This window comes from Rissa tridactyla, chromosome 1 (genome assembly GCF_028500815.1).
Source record: "Rissa tridactyla isolate bRisTri1 chromosome 1, bRisTri1.patW.cur.20221130, whole genome shotgun sequence".
In the NCBI taxonomy this organism is placed as follows: Eukaryota; Metazoa; Chordata; class Aves; order Charadriiformes; family Laridae; genus Rissa; species Rissa tridactyla.
In genome coordinates, this window is record NC_071466.1 from 10203941 (window position 1) to 10220530 (window position 16590).

The following is a 16590-nucleotide window of genomic DNA, read 5'->3' on the forward strand; positions in this document are numbered from 1 at the left end:
ATGGCGTGGGGTGGTGTGGGGTGCCGTGGGGGGCTGTGGTGTGGGACTGGGAGGTGCTCCCGTCTCACCCAGCTCCTCGGAACCTTGCAGAAGTGGTTTAAGAAGAAGAAGAAGAAGAAGAAGAAAAAGCGTCAGACAAGGAAGACAAGAGCCCGGACAGAGAAGCAGAGCGGTGAGTGGCCCCAGCACCGAGCACCCTGCAAATGTCCTACACCCCACGGCAGCCCTGAGCCGGGGCTGTGCCGGCAGCTGCTGGCCGCTCACTCTGTCTCCTCCCTCCACAGCTTCTCAGCCAGTGGATAGAGGAGTTAGGAAATCCCGGCCCAAGCAGGAGAAGTGGTGAGTGTGGGGGAGACCCCAGATGCTGCCCCAGACCCTCACCCCGTGCCCTGCCCCTGCCTGCGCTGGGCAGCCCTGCCCACCGGCCAAGGAGGGGTGCTGCCCGCGGGTCCCGCTGGGCTCCGGGGTGCAGCGGGGTCTCTTTCTCCTCCTCTGCAGGGCGAGTGCGGAGGCCTTGAACAGGAAGCCCCTCTCCCCACGGGCCCCGCTGGCCACCATGGACTCTCTGACAGACAGAGGCTCCTCTTCCTTCAGCTCCCTCTACTCCTTCCCAGAGCCCTGGCCTGGTGTGATGGTGGAGCTGGCAGCGCTCAACCACTCAGGACCCCGCCATCCCCCCAGGGCTGTGAAGGGGAGGGTGGAGGAGCCAGGGCCAGCCCTCTGCCAGGAGTCCCCACTGGAACTGCCAACAAGGACTAAGCAAGAGTGGTCCCCAGGAAAGCAGGGACAGGGCGCAGAGCCCTGTGCACACACAGCCTTCACCCTGCAGCCCCCCAGCCATGGCCACGGACCAAGGGCAGCTGATCATGGGGCTCCTCCACTCTTTTGAGTCCACCCAGGAGATGGCCAGGCAGTGCTGTGAGATGCTGAAGGTGCTGCAGGCCCGTTGGCAAGGGCGGGAGCCTGTGACCAGAACCTCCCCGGGGAGCCCTTCCATCCATGGTGGTGCAGGAGCAGCTGGGGGCCACAGTGAAGCCCCGGCACCTGGGAGCGGAGCAGCCGTGGGTGGCTGCAAACACGGATAAGACTGAGGATGGGGACATGGACAAGGAGAAGGACACGGGACCAGACACAAGTGTGAAGGAGAAGGAAATGAGCAGCCCTGTGGAGCTCGGCAGGGGGAGCCTGGCAGAAGTGAAGAGAAACAGCAAGATGGGGCCGGGCGAGAACAACTCCATGGGGCCAAGCACCAGCAGCCCCCCAGGCTCAGGCAGGAGCACCCCCATGGATGTGGAAGGGAGGACGGACAGGGCGCAGAGCCCCGTGAACGTGCAGCTGCCCCCCAGCCGCCCCCCAGCCAAGGCCACAGACGAGAGGGAGCTCTACTTGGAGCTCTTGGACGCTTTCAAGACCTTGGAGGAGGAGGGGCAGCACCACAGCGAGCCCGTGGACAGGGAGTGTGACCAGGCATCCCCAGGGCTGTGCCCGCTAGGACGGTGCCTGTGTCACTGCTGCACCCGGCTCTGCCACCGCCTGAAGGACTGGTGGAGACGCTGCTGCCGGCCGCGCCGCATCTGCTTCAGCAATTTCCCCTAATGGCTGGGAAATGTGGGTCCAGGAACACACATCCTCCGTGACACCAAAGGGCTCTGACATGGGCACCAGTTAATTTACATCTGCTCTAGACGTTTGTGTTTTGCCAAAAGGGAGCAGAACCATGAATGCAGGCTGACGCAGGCTACAGCTCTGCAAGCAAACAGGGTGCACGGACTCCTCTCCTCATGAGCAGATTGCCCTGCAAAAGGGTGGGGTTCAGAAAAATCGGAAAGGATAAGAAAGTTGTCAGTTACTAGAACAAGCCTAAAGCTTTTTCACAAAATTGAGGTTTTCCTGCCTGAAAAGCTCTTTTTGCTCACAGCTGACATCCCAGCACCAGTATTTTGGGTGTTTCAGCTTTTTATGAGGGCAACCTGACATCAGCCTGACAGTGAAGACTGGCATAACGGGCATCGCAACTGGACAAGGACAACAACCTCAACCAGGCTAGAGTGGAACACCGCAGTGGCTCGCTTATGAAAATGACCCTCTGGCCATAACACTGAAGTGGTCAGGAATTCCTCCTGCTGAGCGCTGCTATGCAGAAGGCCCGGAGGATCACTTTGCTTAGCTTTGTGATACCGCGGTGAGATGTCACTCTGGGTTCCCGTACCTGCAGAACACACCAGGAGGCTGGGAGGAGGTTGGTGAGGGTGCGTCTCATTCTCCAGCCTGGGTCTCTGAAACTGTAGCTCCGCAGACTCTTATGCTGCTGACTGGCATCTCCGCTAGCAGGATCCTGGCTAGGTGATCGTGCTTCGTGACTCTTTCAAAGAAGAGGTTCACGCGCAGTTTTGGGGCTCTCTTGGCCAAGTTGGCCCACGACGTTCCCCTGACCACTTGCCCATGAGGGTCGTGGATATGACATTTGATATTCAAGGTGCACAGGGAACGAGTGCTGTGCTCCCGCAGGGTGTGCAAGTCAGCCCACCACGTTTCCGTGACGGTGACTACGTCATAGCTGTCCTGCTGCACAATGGCTTCCAGCTCCTCCTCTTTGTTGCCCATGCTGCAGGCATGAGTGTGGAAGCACTTCAGCTGGCCTGCTGATCCTGACACCTTTTTGCTGGAAGAAGGCTTCACTCCTACCTGACCATTCCCAGGAGCAGCCGTAGCTTCTAACCCATCAACGACCCTTGTGTCTCTGCTGCCGGATTCATCCCTTTCCCCCTTCAAATCTACTTGAAAGCCCCTTTGATGAGCCCTGCCAACTCCTGTGCAAGGATCCGTTTCCCCTTTTGAGGCAGGTGTATCCCATCTGTCTCCAACAGGCCTGCTGTCCTGTCAAACCATGCTGTGATCAAAAACCCCAAAGTCCTGCCGCTGACACCAGGCTCGCAGCCAGGTATTGATCTGCTGGCTCTTCCTGTTGCTTTCCTCATCCTTCCCTGGGCCTGCAACGACAGAGGAGAACACGACTTGCGCTCCTGAGCCCTTTCCTAGTCATCCCAAGGCCCAGAAGTCTCTCTTGATCTCCCTTGGGATTCTCGGTAACAGATCATCTCTGCCTGTCTGAAAAATGAGGAGCGGTTAATAATCTGAGGGGCTTACCAGGGAGAGAAGTTTTCTTCTGGTATCTTTAACCCGGGCCCCTTCCCTGAGCACACTTCCCTGAGAAGTGGGTCTGGTCTGCATATCGGGCCTTGCGCTCCCTTCAGGATGGAGTCGCCTACAACAGTGACCCGTCTTTTCTTCTTAACTGAAGACGTTTTGATGCGAGGTGTGGTTTGGCTTAACCTTGGCAACACCTCTGTGGACACTGCATTATCTTCCTCGTCAGCATTAGGTTCCCCTTGCAGAGCCTCGTACCTGGTTTTTCAGGGTACCTGGAAGGCCAGGGAGTTACTGGGGAGACACGCCTGCTTCGCCGGGCAGGAACATGTTCCCACAGCCCCCTGTCCTCTTAGTTACCTTCTTCAGCTAGGCAGAGGGAGGGCGGGGAATCTGCTGTGTCCCCCATCTTGTCAGCAGCCCCCCTGGGAGCTGCTGGCTCTGCTGGGCGGCCTGCGCTCTCCCGGCCTTTCCCCAGCTCCGGAAAAGCCCCTGTTTTGCCTTTTTTCGCCACCAACCCCCGCTCCCTTGCGGACGTACCTGCCCCGAAGCTGTCCCTCGGGAAGCGACCGGTGGGGGCCGTTACACCCCGTTTAAATTGAGCGCCGTTCCTGCTCGCCCCGGCCCGGCCCGTCAGCGCCCCCCCGCCAGCTGCCGGCCCTCGCGGCCGGCCTGCGCCCTCCCGGCCTTTCCCCGGCCCCGGGCAGCTCCGGAATAGCCCCTTTTTTGCCTTTTTTCGCCACCAACCCCCGCTCCCTTGCGGACGTACCTGCCCCGAAGCTGTCCCTTGGCGAGTGAGAATTCGCGAGAAGACACAGACGGCCCTTCAGCACTAGTTCCTGATCACGTTGCAGGGATATGCGGGGGGAACACCGCCGCCTCCTCGGAGGGAACCCCCGAGCGCCGCCATCGGCCGCCGCTGTGGGCCGGGCCGGGCCGGGCCGGGGCCGGGGCCGGGGCCGGGGCCGGGGCCTGGGGCGGGGCTGCGGCCGGCTGTGGGGCGGCTGAGGGCCCGGCGCCGTGGCCTGTGCTCCAGAGCCCTCAGCAGCTCCCTTGCCCTTCTCTGGACACACAGAATGGGAAGTGGGAAAGGGAGGAAAGTCGTGGCGTGAGAGAAAGGCAGTTTAATACGCAAAGCAAAAGCCGCGCGCACAAGCAAAGCCAAACAAGGAACCCGTTGGCTGCTTCCCATTGCAGGCGGGGGTTCAGCCGTCTCCAGGAAAGCCGGGCTCCGGCAGCGTGACGGTGACTTGGGAAGACAAACGCCATCACTCTGAACATCAGCCCTTCCTTCTTCTTTCCCCGGCTTTATATACTGAGCGTGACGTCAAATGGCACGGAATGTCCCTTTGCTCAGTCGGGGTCAGCTGTCCTGGCTCTGTCCCCTCCCAACTCCCTGTGCCCCCCAGGCCACTGTCGGTCGGGCAGCGTGAGGAGCAGAAAAGGCCTTGAGAGCTCAGCAACAGCTAAAACCACCAGTGCGCTACCAACACTGTTTTCATCCCAAATCCAAAACACAGCGCTACACCACCTGCTCGCAAGGAAGTCATCCCCACCCCAGCCGAAAGCGTGACACCCCAGTGCCTTGGGAGGGAGCAACTGGGGCTGGGGGCAGACAGGGACATGGACGCAGATGCAGACGTGAACAAGGACAGGGACACGGACACAGGAGCAGGCAGGAGCAGCCTGGGGAAGAGCAGACACAAGAGGGAAGGCTTGCGGACAGAAAGGGAAGGGGGTGGAGGGTCAGCAAGGGATAGAAGGGGAGGTGCGGGCATCCCTGAGAAGACACACCTTTGAGTCGATCCCTTCCAGGCAAAATGCTTTCAGAGGCTCCACACATTTGCCTTCTGGGCCCACAGAAAAGTGTGGGAGCACAAGTCTGAGGCCTGTGCGCCCCAAAGGGAGAGAAGGAGATGTTCAGCAAAGGGACAGGAGGACTTGGCATTACCCCTTCACGGGTCTCACACCATCCCAAAACCTCCCATGAACTCAGCAGCGCCCCGAGCTGCTGCCACTGCTCACGGCGGTGATGACCAGCTCCAGCCTCCGTCCTCTTGGCACCCTCCCTGCAGGTATTGATGTGCGTGGAGGAGATCCCCCTGAGCCGCCTCTTCTCCAGGCTGAGCACTCCCAGCCCTGCCCAGACTTGGCACTTGAACTTCAGCAGCAGAGACCATTTCACTGTTTAGCTAGACCGAAGGCCAAAAAGTTAAAGGATGTGGCCTGTGCTTGTACCGTGATTCTTTTTCACTCATTGGGCTGGTTTTGGTTGTTTTGTTGGGGTTTTTTTAGGCGTTTAGTAACTGGGAACTTTCTTATCCTTTCCGATTTTTCTGAACCCCACCCTTTTGCAGGGAAATGTGCTCATGAGGAGAGGAGTCCGTGCGCCCTGTTTGCTTGCAGAGCTGTAGCCTGCGTCAGCCTGCACTCGTTGTTCTGCTCCCTTTTGGCAACACACAAACGTCTAGAGCGGATGTAAATTAAGTGGTGCCCATGTCACAGCCCTGTGGTGTCACGCAGGATGTGCCACCAAAGGTGTGCGACAGCCTTGACCCGCGTCAATGAGCATCAGGTCTTTGCACGCCTGAGGGAAGCACACGGCCTGATGGTTGCTGACAGCGCTCTTTAGGTTCTGTTGCGCTGCAGAGCTTCCAAGGAACAGCCGGGATCTGCAAAGCTTTCTAGAAATTGTCTTTGGATCTACTCTCGTACCGGGGATAATTTCCAATATGTCAAGTAAGATCATGGCATGAGCTGAGGGTACGACATCTTCTAACGGTAATAGAAGTTGTCTATCTCTCTGGGTGGGGTGTAATGCTCAAGGGCCCCCCCATCTCCACGGGAGAGTGGGCATTACTGTAGCATCTACTGTTGTCGTTACCCAAAACTGATTCTCTGCTCCTGTCAAGGGACAAAACTGATCTGCTGACAGTCACAGGGATAGAGAAAATATTGACTTTTTTATTGGTTCAGAAGAGGGGCACCCCAGGGGGTTCCTGGCCCCACACTTCCCACCCATTGGGGGAAATTGCTGAAGCAGACACGGCGCGGCCAGCAGCAGCGTCTCCAGCAGTCCTTCAGGCGGTGCCAGAGCCGGGTGCAGCAGTGACACAGGCACCGTCCTAGTGGGCACAGCCCTGGGGACGCCTGGTCACACTCCCTATTCAAAGGCTTGCCATGCTGCTGCCTCTCCTCCTCCAAGGTCTTGACAGTGTCCAAGAGCTCCAAGAAGAGCTCCCTCTCGTCCGTGGCCTTGGCTGGGGGGCTGCTGGGCGGCGGAAGCACAATCATGGGGCTCTGCGCCCTGTCCCTCCTCCCTTCCGCATCCATGGGGGTGCTCCTGCCTGAGCCTGGGGGGCTGCTGGTGCTTGGCCCCATGGAGTTGTTCTCGCCCGGCCCCACGTTGCTTTTTCTCTACACTTCTGCCAGGCTCCCCCTGCCGAGCTCCACAGGGCTGCTCCTTTCCTTCTCCTTCACACTTATGTCTGCTCCCGTGTCCTTCTCCTTGTCCATGTCCCCATCCTCAGCCTTATCCGTGTTTGCATCCACTCACGGCCACTCCACTCCCAGGTGCCGGGGCTTCACTGTGGCCCACAGCTGCTCCTGCGCCGCCATCGTGCCCAGGGGATGGAGGGGCTCCCCGGGGAGGTTCTGGTCACAGGCTCCCGCTGCCCCTTGCCAACGGGCCTGCAGCACCTTCAGCATCTCACAGCACTGCCTGGCCATCTCCTGGGTGCACTCGAAACAGCGGAGGAGCTCCATGACCAGCTCCCCTTGGTCCGTGGCCATGGCTGGGGGGCTGTAGGGTGAAGGCTGCGTGTGCACAGGGCTCTGCGTCCTGTCCCTGCTTTCCCTGGGGACCGGCTCTTGCTTGGTCCTTGTTGGCAGTTCCTGTGGGGGCTCCTGGCAGAGGGCTGGCCCTGGCTCCTCCACCCTCCCGTTGACAGCCCTGGGGGGATGGCACGGTCCTGAGCGGTCGAGTGCTGCCAGCTCCGCCATCGCACCAGGCCAGGGCTCCGGGAAGGAGTAGAGGGAGCTGAAGGAAGAGCAGCCTCTGTCTGTCATTGTGTTCATGGTGGCCATTGGGGCCCATGGGGAGAGGGGCTTCCTGTTCAAGGCCTCCGCACTCGCCCTGCAGAGGAGGAGAAAGAGACCCCGCTGCACCCCAGACCCCAGCGGGACCCGCGGGCAGCACCCCTCCTTGGCCGGTGGGCAGGGCTGCCCAGCGCAGGCAGGGACAGGGCACGGGGTGAGGGTCTGGGGCAGCATCTGGGGTCTCCCCCACACTCGCCGCTTCTCCTGCTTGGGCCGGGATTTCTCCACTCCTCCATCCACTGGCTGAGAAGCTGCGGAGGGAGGAGACAGAGTGAGCGGCCAGCAGCTGCCGGCACAGCCCCGGCTCAGGGCTGCCGTGGGGTGTCGGCTGTTTGCAGGGTGCTCCATACTGGGGCCACTCACCGCTCTGCTTCTCTGGCCGGGCTCCTGTCTTGCTTGTCTGACGCTTCTTCTTGTTCTTCTTCCACCACTTCTGCAAGGTCCCCAGGAGCTGGGTGAGACGGGAGCACTTCCCAGTCCCACACCACAGGCCCCCACAGCACCCCACACCACCCCATGCCATCCCTCGCCACCCCACGCCGCAGCACAGTGTGGTGCAACAGTCACCTACCTGAAGCCGCTTGCTCTGCAGCACGGATGAGAATATGCTGAGCCCTGTCACGATCAGGATTAGAGGGCCCAGGGGAGACATGGCGTCAGAGCGCCCCATGGCACCGACTCCGGTGTGGCTGCGGTGCTCCTAGTCACCAGCACAGAACCGCGATGCGGCTCCCCAGTGTCCTCCTGGGTCCCCAGTGACGGGACCCGCAAGACTGCTGGGGTGTCAGAGGCCGAGGCTGCAGTCTGCCCAGACAATGCCAGACTGCGGTGCCCAGCATCCGCTGACGGCTCCAGTGGGGACCGCGTCCCCCATTTATAGTGTGGCCGGGGTTTACGTGCCCGCTTTGTGACATCGTGGGGCAGTCAGAGCCCCGCTTTGTGACATCACAGGGCAGTCAGGGCCCCCCTTGGTGACACGCAGCAAGGGATGAGGAAGAGCAAGAGAAGGAGGGCACTTGCCCCAAGCTGCCAACAGGACTATTTCATAGCACGAACATCACATTTAATATAAATTATAAAGTCTGCTGTGTAGTTCGACTCTCCCTTGATGGCGGTGGTCCAGAGAACTCCTTGCCGCGGTCTCGGAGCCCTGAGCCCTTCCCTTCCTCCCGAAGCCACAGCGCTCGCAGTGTCCCCCATTGGCTGTCCCCTGCTGGGAGTGCACGGCTTCCTGCTGATGGAATGGGCTGGGTGTAGTCCTTGGGTATTTTATATTGATATCGGGATCGACACTGCTTCTTTAGCATTATTAAGGTTAATTCTTTAGTTTTATCCTAGTAAATCTATTTCTATTGCAACCCTCCTGTTTCCTTGTTTTTCCCCAATTCCCCTTCCCGGGTGGGGAGGGGTCATCGGGTGAGAGAGTAGTTGTCTAAAGGACAAGAAATTGTGGTGGGTTTCTCAAACCATAACAAGAAGGGAGGGAGAAGGAGAAGGGGAAAAGGAGAAGGAGAAGGGCCCCACCCTTTCAGGGCATGGTTTGGGTGGGAAGGGACCTCTAAAGCCCACCCAGTGTCACCCCCTGCCCTGGGCAGGGACACCTCCCACCAGCCCAGCTTGCTCCAAGCCCCGGCCAACCTGGCCTTGAACCCCTCCAGGGATGGGGCAGCCACAGCTTCTCTGGGCAACCTGGGCCAGGGGCTCACTGCCCTCACAGCCAAGAATTTCTGCCTCAGATCTCAGCTCAGTCTCCCCTCTTGCAGTGGATACCCCTTCCCCCTCGTCCCATGGCTCCCCTCCCTCATCCAGACTCCCTCCCCAGCTTTCCTGGAGCCCCCTGAGGGGCTGGAACGGGCTCCAAGGTCTCCCCGCAATCTTCTCTTCTCCAGGCTGAACTTTTATAGATATTATTTAGTATTCCTGCTGAAAAATGAGAACCCCTGTCTGATCCTCTGGTTTCATTTTAGTCAGTATCTGGGAATGATTTCCCACAAAAGTGCTTTGACCATTCCTGGGGGATCAGCTTTCCTGGTAGGAAAAGCTTCTACTCCTCCTGAGGGTTGATCCATGATTACCAGCAGGTGCTTAACGCCTTCCACAGGAGGCACGTCAGCATAACCCATCTGCAGCCTTTGGAATGGGAAGTATGACCACGGTTGCCCTCCAGCCTCCTGCTTGGGTTTTGCACCGGAAAACTTCCAACCTGTGGGCCAAGAACTCACAATCCCCTTTACTGCCATATGTCTTCCGGGGACTGTCCACCTTTTCTCAATCTGGTTAAAAATTGTCACCCGTGTTGAGGAATGGCTATATGAGAACGGACACGGCGCCATGCAGGATTGTCAGAAGTAAGCTATGCCTGCCTGCATGGAGAATTCCGAGTCACACTGATAAGAAAGATGCTGAAGGCCGTGCTGACCTTCCTTAAGTCAGATAAACAACTTTGAGAAAGTAGACTGTGAGAGAACAGGAACTAACCTGGACCCAAGAAACTGCATGTAGGAGGAGTATGAATAATGTAATCTTTAGCGCACAGCCAATGGTTGTAAGACAAATAGGCATATCTAAGTATAAGAGTATAAAAGTCTGATGAAGCTGCGATGAAGCTGCAATAAATCTGAAGCTTGCTTTATCACTCATATTGAGTCGACTGCTTGTTTCCCTCACTCGTCGCACACGCGTCCATGTGTTTTATCACAAAACCGCCTAGCCAAAGCCATTGAGTATTTTCTTGGTAAGACGGGGCTTCCCCCAGTAGTCCAAATTCCAGTTTCATCTTTTGTGGAGGAGGGAGGGATCCCGAGTGCAGGGCCCAATTCCATTTTTACAGAGCAAGGCAGCGTTACATCTGTCCCTGTCGTCTGACCAATGGAAGACACGTCTCAGACAGACATCAGGTAGGTGAGCCCAGCGATTCTGCTCAGCTTCGCTGTCATCTTCCATTGAGAAGACAGTTTTTCACTTCTCCTCTGGGTGTTGAGCCAAACCTAGAGGAAGACTCTCTCCAGCAGGCTCCTGAAAAGACCAAAGTCCCCCCTCCAGAAGCCCATGGTGGCAGTTCTGCTGGCACCCTTCCTTGCTTCCCTAAGAATCAAAAACTCTGTCATTTCATGGTCACTGTGCCCAAGACGGCCTCCAACATCACATCCCCCACAAGTCCTTCTCTGTTCACAAACAGCAGGTCCAGCAGGGCTCCTTCCCTGGTGCGTTCCCTCACCAGCTGTGTCAGGAATTTATCCCCACACACCCCAGAAACCTCCAAGACTCTTCCCTCTCAGCTGTATGGTGTTCCCAGCTGATATCTGGTAGGTTGAAGTCTCCCATCAGGGCAAGGGCCAGCAATCGTGAGATTTCTCCCACCTGCTTACAGAATATTTCACCTGCCTCTCTGTCCTGGTTGGGCAGTCTATAACAGACCATCATATCAGCCTTGTTGGCCCTCCCCCTCATTCTTACCCAGAAACACTCAACCCCAGTGTTTACCATCATTAAGGTCTCGATGTTCACAACACTCCCCAACATACAGGGCCACACCACCTCCTCTCCTTCCTTGCCTGTCCCTTCTGAAGGGTTTGTAGCCATCTAATGCAGCACTCCAGTCGTGCGAGTCAGCCCACCACGTTTCCGTGACAGCGACTACGTCATAGCTGTCCTGCTGCACAATGGCTTCCAGCTCCTCCTCTTTCTTGCCCATGCTGCAGGCATTGGTGTGGAAGCACTTCAGCTGGCCTACTGGTCCTGACACCTTTTTGCTGGAAGAAGGCTTCACTCCTACCTGACCATTCCCAGGAGCAGCCGTAGCTTCTAACCCATCAACGACCCTTGTGTCTCTGCTGCCGGATTCATCCCTTTCCCCCTTCAAATCTACTTGAAAGCCCCTTTGATGAGCCCTGCCAGCTCCTGTGCAAGGATCCTTTTCCCCTTTTGAGGCAGGTGTATCCCATCTGTCTCCAACAGGCCTGCTGTCCTGTCAAACCATGCTGTGATCAAAAACCCCAAAGTCCTGCCGCTGACACCAGGCTCGCAGCCAGGTATTGATCTGCTGGCTCTTCCTGTTGCTTTCCTCATCCTTCCCTGGGCCTGCAACGACAGAGGAGAACACGACTTGCGCTCCTGAGCCCTTTCCTAGTCATCCCAAGGCCCAGAAGTCTCTCTTGATCTCCCTTGGGATGCTCAGTAACAGATCATCTCTGCCTGTCTGAAAAATTAGGAGCAGTTAATAATCGGAGGCGGGGGAACACCGCCGCGTCCTGTGAGGGAACCCCCGAGCGCCGCCATCAGCCGCCGCTGTGGGCCGGGCCGGTGCCGGGGCCGGGGCCTGCGGCGGGGCTGCGCCCGGCTGTGGGGCGGCTGAGGGCCCGGCGCCGTGGCCTGTGCTCCAGAGCCCTCAGCAGCTCCCTTGCCCTTCTCTGGACACACAGAATGGTGGGAGAAATAAGTTCCGGTCCGAATGAAATAGGCTCAGGCAGAATCCTCTGGGAGGCACATTTTTATTCACGCTCTTGCAAGAGCGGGTGACCTAGCAAGTAGGCACACTTTCCGTTCTTGAAACACCACACCTTTTTATTTCCTAATCCCGGCCCAATTTTTCCCTCCCCTCTTTCCTGTTGGTTGGGTACTCCAGGGTTTACAGTCTGTGCGAGGCGCCTAAAATTCTTGCCGCATGTCCTGCCGCTGTTTGCTTCTCTTTATGCTACACCTAAAGGGATTATCTGACTGGTTGATTTCTTTCCTTTTTGGTAAAAAAATTGCTCAATGTCATTAGCCCTGGTTAAATGTATGACTACCCTTCCAGACGCTAATCCAGTAGGAATCACTTTGTCCTTTTGTCTGTGTGATAAGAGATGTTCTACAAGCCTTTGCTGGAGCCTCTTTGTCTCAGTCATTCCCTTATCGTGTCACCTCTGATGGAAACGGCTTTTCTCCTTCGGGTCAGGCATGACAGCTTTTGAGAATTTTGAATATCCTTGGGATGCTCAAACCAGCATGTTCCTAGTGTTATGTCTCTTGAATACGTTGCAGGTCTTGTTTAGGGCTAAACGACTATTTAAGACTACCGCCCAGAGATCTGCTCCGAGGCTGGCTAGGTGAGGAGAAATAACTGGCCTCCAGACGATCCAATGTGAACCAACAGAAGCCGTTTATTAAGCACAGATCATCACCTTTTATACCCTGTGTTGTCGCCGTACACGCGACTCGCTTATTTCTGATTAGCTAGTTACGCTGTCCACGCGCTGTCCATGCAGTTCGTTCACACAGCAGATTGGTTACAAGAATTCGCATAGTAAATTGCTTAGTCATTAGCACAACATGTTTTCTGCCTTCTCAGTTCCCGTTTTTGCCATGTACTGATTCCATCTTCTACCACCTGTTTTGCTCTTGCTCTAATCTCTCATAGTAGGGAGGCTGGCTCACATGACCATTTTCTCTCAGACACATTCCTACAATCCCCCCTTTTTCTTCTTGAGCCAGCCAGACCTTATGCATGGCATTTTCTATCATGTCAGTCACTTTGCGGAGAACACACGAGGCTACCATAACCAATAGTAATATAACCAACAATAGCATGAGCCCTTGCTTTAGTAAATCTGATAACCATCCCGTTATACCCCATGAGCTTAACCAATCATCGAAACCTTTTTGACCACTTTTAATTTGGACATGTTATCCTTCAGATCCCGCAACTGCTTATGAATGGATGATGAGTGGTTGGAAAGGTTCATGCAACACATACCTTCAAAATCTTCACATCCATGACCCTGAGCTAACAGCAAAAAATCAATAGCCGCTCGATTTTGCAACATAGCATGCCGAATGCTATCAACATCAGTGAGCAAGCTAGATATGATTTCAGTTGTAAGGTTTATCTGTTTACTTGCCCAACACCCTATCTTATTCAACATATTCAATGCCATGGCTGTTCCCAGCGAAGGAAGAATACTTAGCCCTATTCTTTGTCCGAGATTCGGGAACGTTATATGGTCGTCACAGGATGGAGTGAAGGTACGAACTGTTCTCTTGGCTCTGTGTTTACTGTGTGCTCTGCTCACTGTGTCTTTGGCCGTACGCAGGCCTCTGCTCGTAGATCTGCCCCATCTCCCCCTTTTTTGTTTAACACCAGACCATTTATTAACAAGGTGGCCATGACTCGTGCTTCTACTCGTTGTGACGCTCTTAGCAGGTTATATATCATACTAAACACAATTAAAAACAGAATCAAGAAGAACCCTGCTAAGGCAATAAATACCCAGATTCCTAAACTTAGCCCAGAAAGCCAATTTCTTTGGATTTACCCACGAGAAATCCTTTTGTAATATTTCAAATACATTGCGGTTCATTAAGTCTTGAATGTTTAGTATTTGGGCTTTTAGCTGGTCATGTAAAGGACGAATATTTTCTTGCAACGACATGTCAAAAGCACCTTGGAGATGGTGTTTAACCATTTCTCAGCCATGTAGCAACGTATTCCAGGGGAGAGATGTAACACAAAGTCTTCGAGAGTTGTACTCCCAATCACAATACAGAGAAAGACGTGTTTTTAATGCGTTTTGCCGATTCCCTATCCATATTACTGCTGTTTTATACCTTACTAGCATTAACTTTACACAATAAGATTGATTACATTCTTGTATACTTGCATTTTGAGCCGAAGCAAAGAGACGGATGAGAAGTACAAATCATTACAGAATTGTCTTGCTCGCAACTTCTATTTGTTGCAGTATTATCTGTGGTTAGCATGCACCCCGATTTAGGGTGCTTATAATACACCTTTGGTTGTTCAGGCCATTCAACACTTCTTACAAAATGTCGCTCTACTGCTGTGGATGACAAAGAAGACATGTTTAGAAAACTTAAAACATGAGTTGCTTTATACACTCACTCTTGAGGTGTCATACCTACGGGATTCCCCCTTTTTTGTTTAGCAAGCATGGTTTTTAAAGTATGATGCATACGCTCCACAATTGCTTGCCCAGTCGGGGAATGAGGAATACTGGTGACATGTTTAATACCTCATATCTGTAAAAAAAAAAAGACCTGTACTTTAGCGGACACATAAGCTGGTTCATTATCAGTTTTTATAGTTTTCGGTACTCCCATGACTGCGATGCATTGCAACCAACGTCGAATAACATCACAAGCCTTCTCTCCTGTATGAGCAGTAGCTACAACAAAGTGAGAAAACAAATCAACTGAAACATGTCCAAATTCCATAATGCGCGTAACATCGGATTGCCAAAGTTCATCAGGTGTAAGCCCTCGCGGGTTAACCCCCGCAAAGGATGGCAGAGGAGCCAGCTGCTGACAACCGGCACACGTTCACACAGTATCACGTGCTTGTTGTTGTGTCAAAAGAAAATTGCTTCCTCAATGCCTTCGCATTTTGATGAAAAAAAATCATGCGACATTTTAGCTTGCTGCATAATGTTGGGAGTTGTTACCAACAGTGTGATAATCCGCAACTGTGTTTCCCTCAGTTAACGGGCCAAGTAAACAGCTATGAGAGCGTATCTGGACAATAAAATAAGGAAACTGTCTTTTTCATAAAAGCAACAGTAATTGCAGTAAGAGACTAAATAACCATTGGTTCTCTACTTGTTTTAGAAATGCTCCTTCAAGTCTTTGAACAATACCAGTAACACATTGAGATTCTGCCTACATTTAGCAGTTCCTGTTGAAATAAGTCCAAAGCCTTTACTGTGTCCCTGAACCATCTGCAAACACCGAACAGGTGCCATCAAGAGGCTTTGGTGCTAGCAGGATGCGCGGCTGTAAAGGAATTTGTGAAAGTGACTGTAATAGTCTGTGCCAGGGGAAAGAATAATTTATTTGCCCAATATAATGTACTAAGGAGGTTAAGACTTTGTGCTAACCAAGGGTCAAGGTCATCCTTTTTGGTGGGGACATGTATGTGGCTTGGATCCATTCCAGAAAGCTGCTGACAGCACAAACGACCCTGGAAAAACAATCGCGGTAACATTTCAATCATCGTAGTTACTGGTTTTGAAAAGGTATGTGGCAAAAATACCCACTCTAGTGCAGTCAGGCTCTTTGCGAGTGCATCATCCCACTGTCCTATCAGGGCATAAAGTTGAAATTCTTGTAGGAAGGTGTTCAATGCGTCTTGCAGCAGTAGTAGACTATATCTTATCTTGCAACATGCTGTAATGCCTTCGGAGCTGTTGGGGTTAATGAACATAGAACTTATGGGGGGGGGGCGGGGGCAGACACAGTGCTTCAGGGCATCCCCTGTATCTTCAAAGTGCGCTCATGTCTCTCTCCCCCTCGCTCATGTCTCTCTCCCCGTCTCTGACCCGAGACAGCCCCCTTATATCCTGCACTGGATTGAGTGGAGAAGTACAGGCTAGAGTCACTGCACGCGTGGCCAGTGCACGCAGCAAGTCCCACCAGACTCTCCTGCACTGGACTGAGTAGAAAAGTACAGGCCAGAGTCGCTGCACGCGTGGCCAGCGTATGCAGCGAGTCTCACCAAACTCATGATCCAGCTTTGCTAACAGCGGCTGTCTGATACGTGACTACATTGTTGTAATCCCGTCTTAGCTTCTTCTGTGAAGGTCGGGTTCTCATGGATACACACATAGTTTTTAGAGCAACATATTCTACAACTCGTACGAGGGTACGATGCAAAGCGGCATTTACAACTGATCGTATAATGCTTATTACACACGGCAAACAGCATACTAAACATAACAGACAAATTCCTTCCACACAGGCAATGAGTATAATTTGCTTCAACCAACCCCACCCCCAAGTCCAGCCAGCAAAGAGATTTCACCCAGTGGTCTCCACAAGTTGCTGGTTCGGTCGGTGCAGTTCCTGCAACTGGGCATGGATGGATTTGGAGTGGTCACTTAGATTCATACAATGCAGTCCTTTAAAATCTTGACAACCATGTCTGTGAGCTGAAAGCAAAAAATCAGTAGCAGTTCTGTTTTGCAACATCGCATATCGAATACTATCTACATCCAGCAACAACTCAGAAATAGCGGTACTAGTAGCATTGTTAAACTTATCCTTGGCAGCAAGAGAGTCCTTGTTATCACGAATCCTTGGCAGCAAAAGAGTCCTCGTTAGCAGGAGCGCATGCGGACTCCCTGTTCTTGCTGGTACTGTGCTTTGATCTTCTTCCACAACAGGCCAAGATTCTCAAGCAGCTAGATGAGGTGTCTGTGAGTCCATCACAGGCTTATGTCATCCAAACGTTTTTCTTGCCAGCACCCGAGACTGAATAACGATTGGTGTGATATATGTGTTTTCCAGCACCCAGGTGCGAGTCCCTTGAGTGTATTTACAATCCTCCTCGCTGATCTGCCATTGCTTTCCCAT

The 16590-nt window shown here is 54.0% G+C and overlaps 1 protein-coding gene across 1 annotated transcript in view; it reads left to right on the forward strand.

The window, feature by feature from the left end:
* LOC128901263 (neuronal acetylcholine receptor subunit alpha-10-like) overlaps nucleotides 1-16590 on the forward strand; it is a 28156-nt gene continuing 11566 nt past the window's right edge. The window contains exon 1 of the mRNA XM_054183134.1: nucleotides 1-15. Within this exon, the coding sequence (XP_054039109.1) occupies nucleotides 1-15 (15 nt within the window). The remainder of the gene's footprint in view (nucleotides 16-16590) is intronic.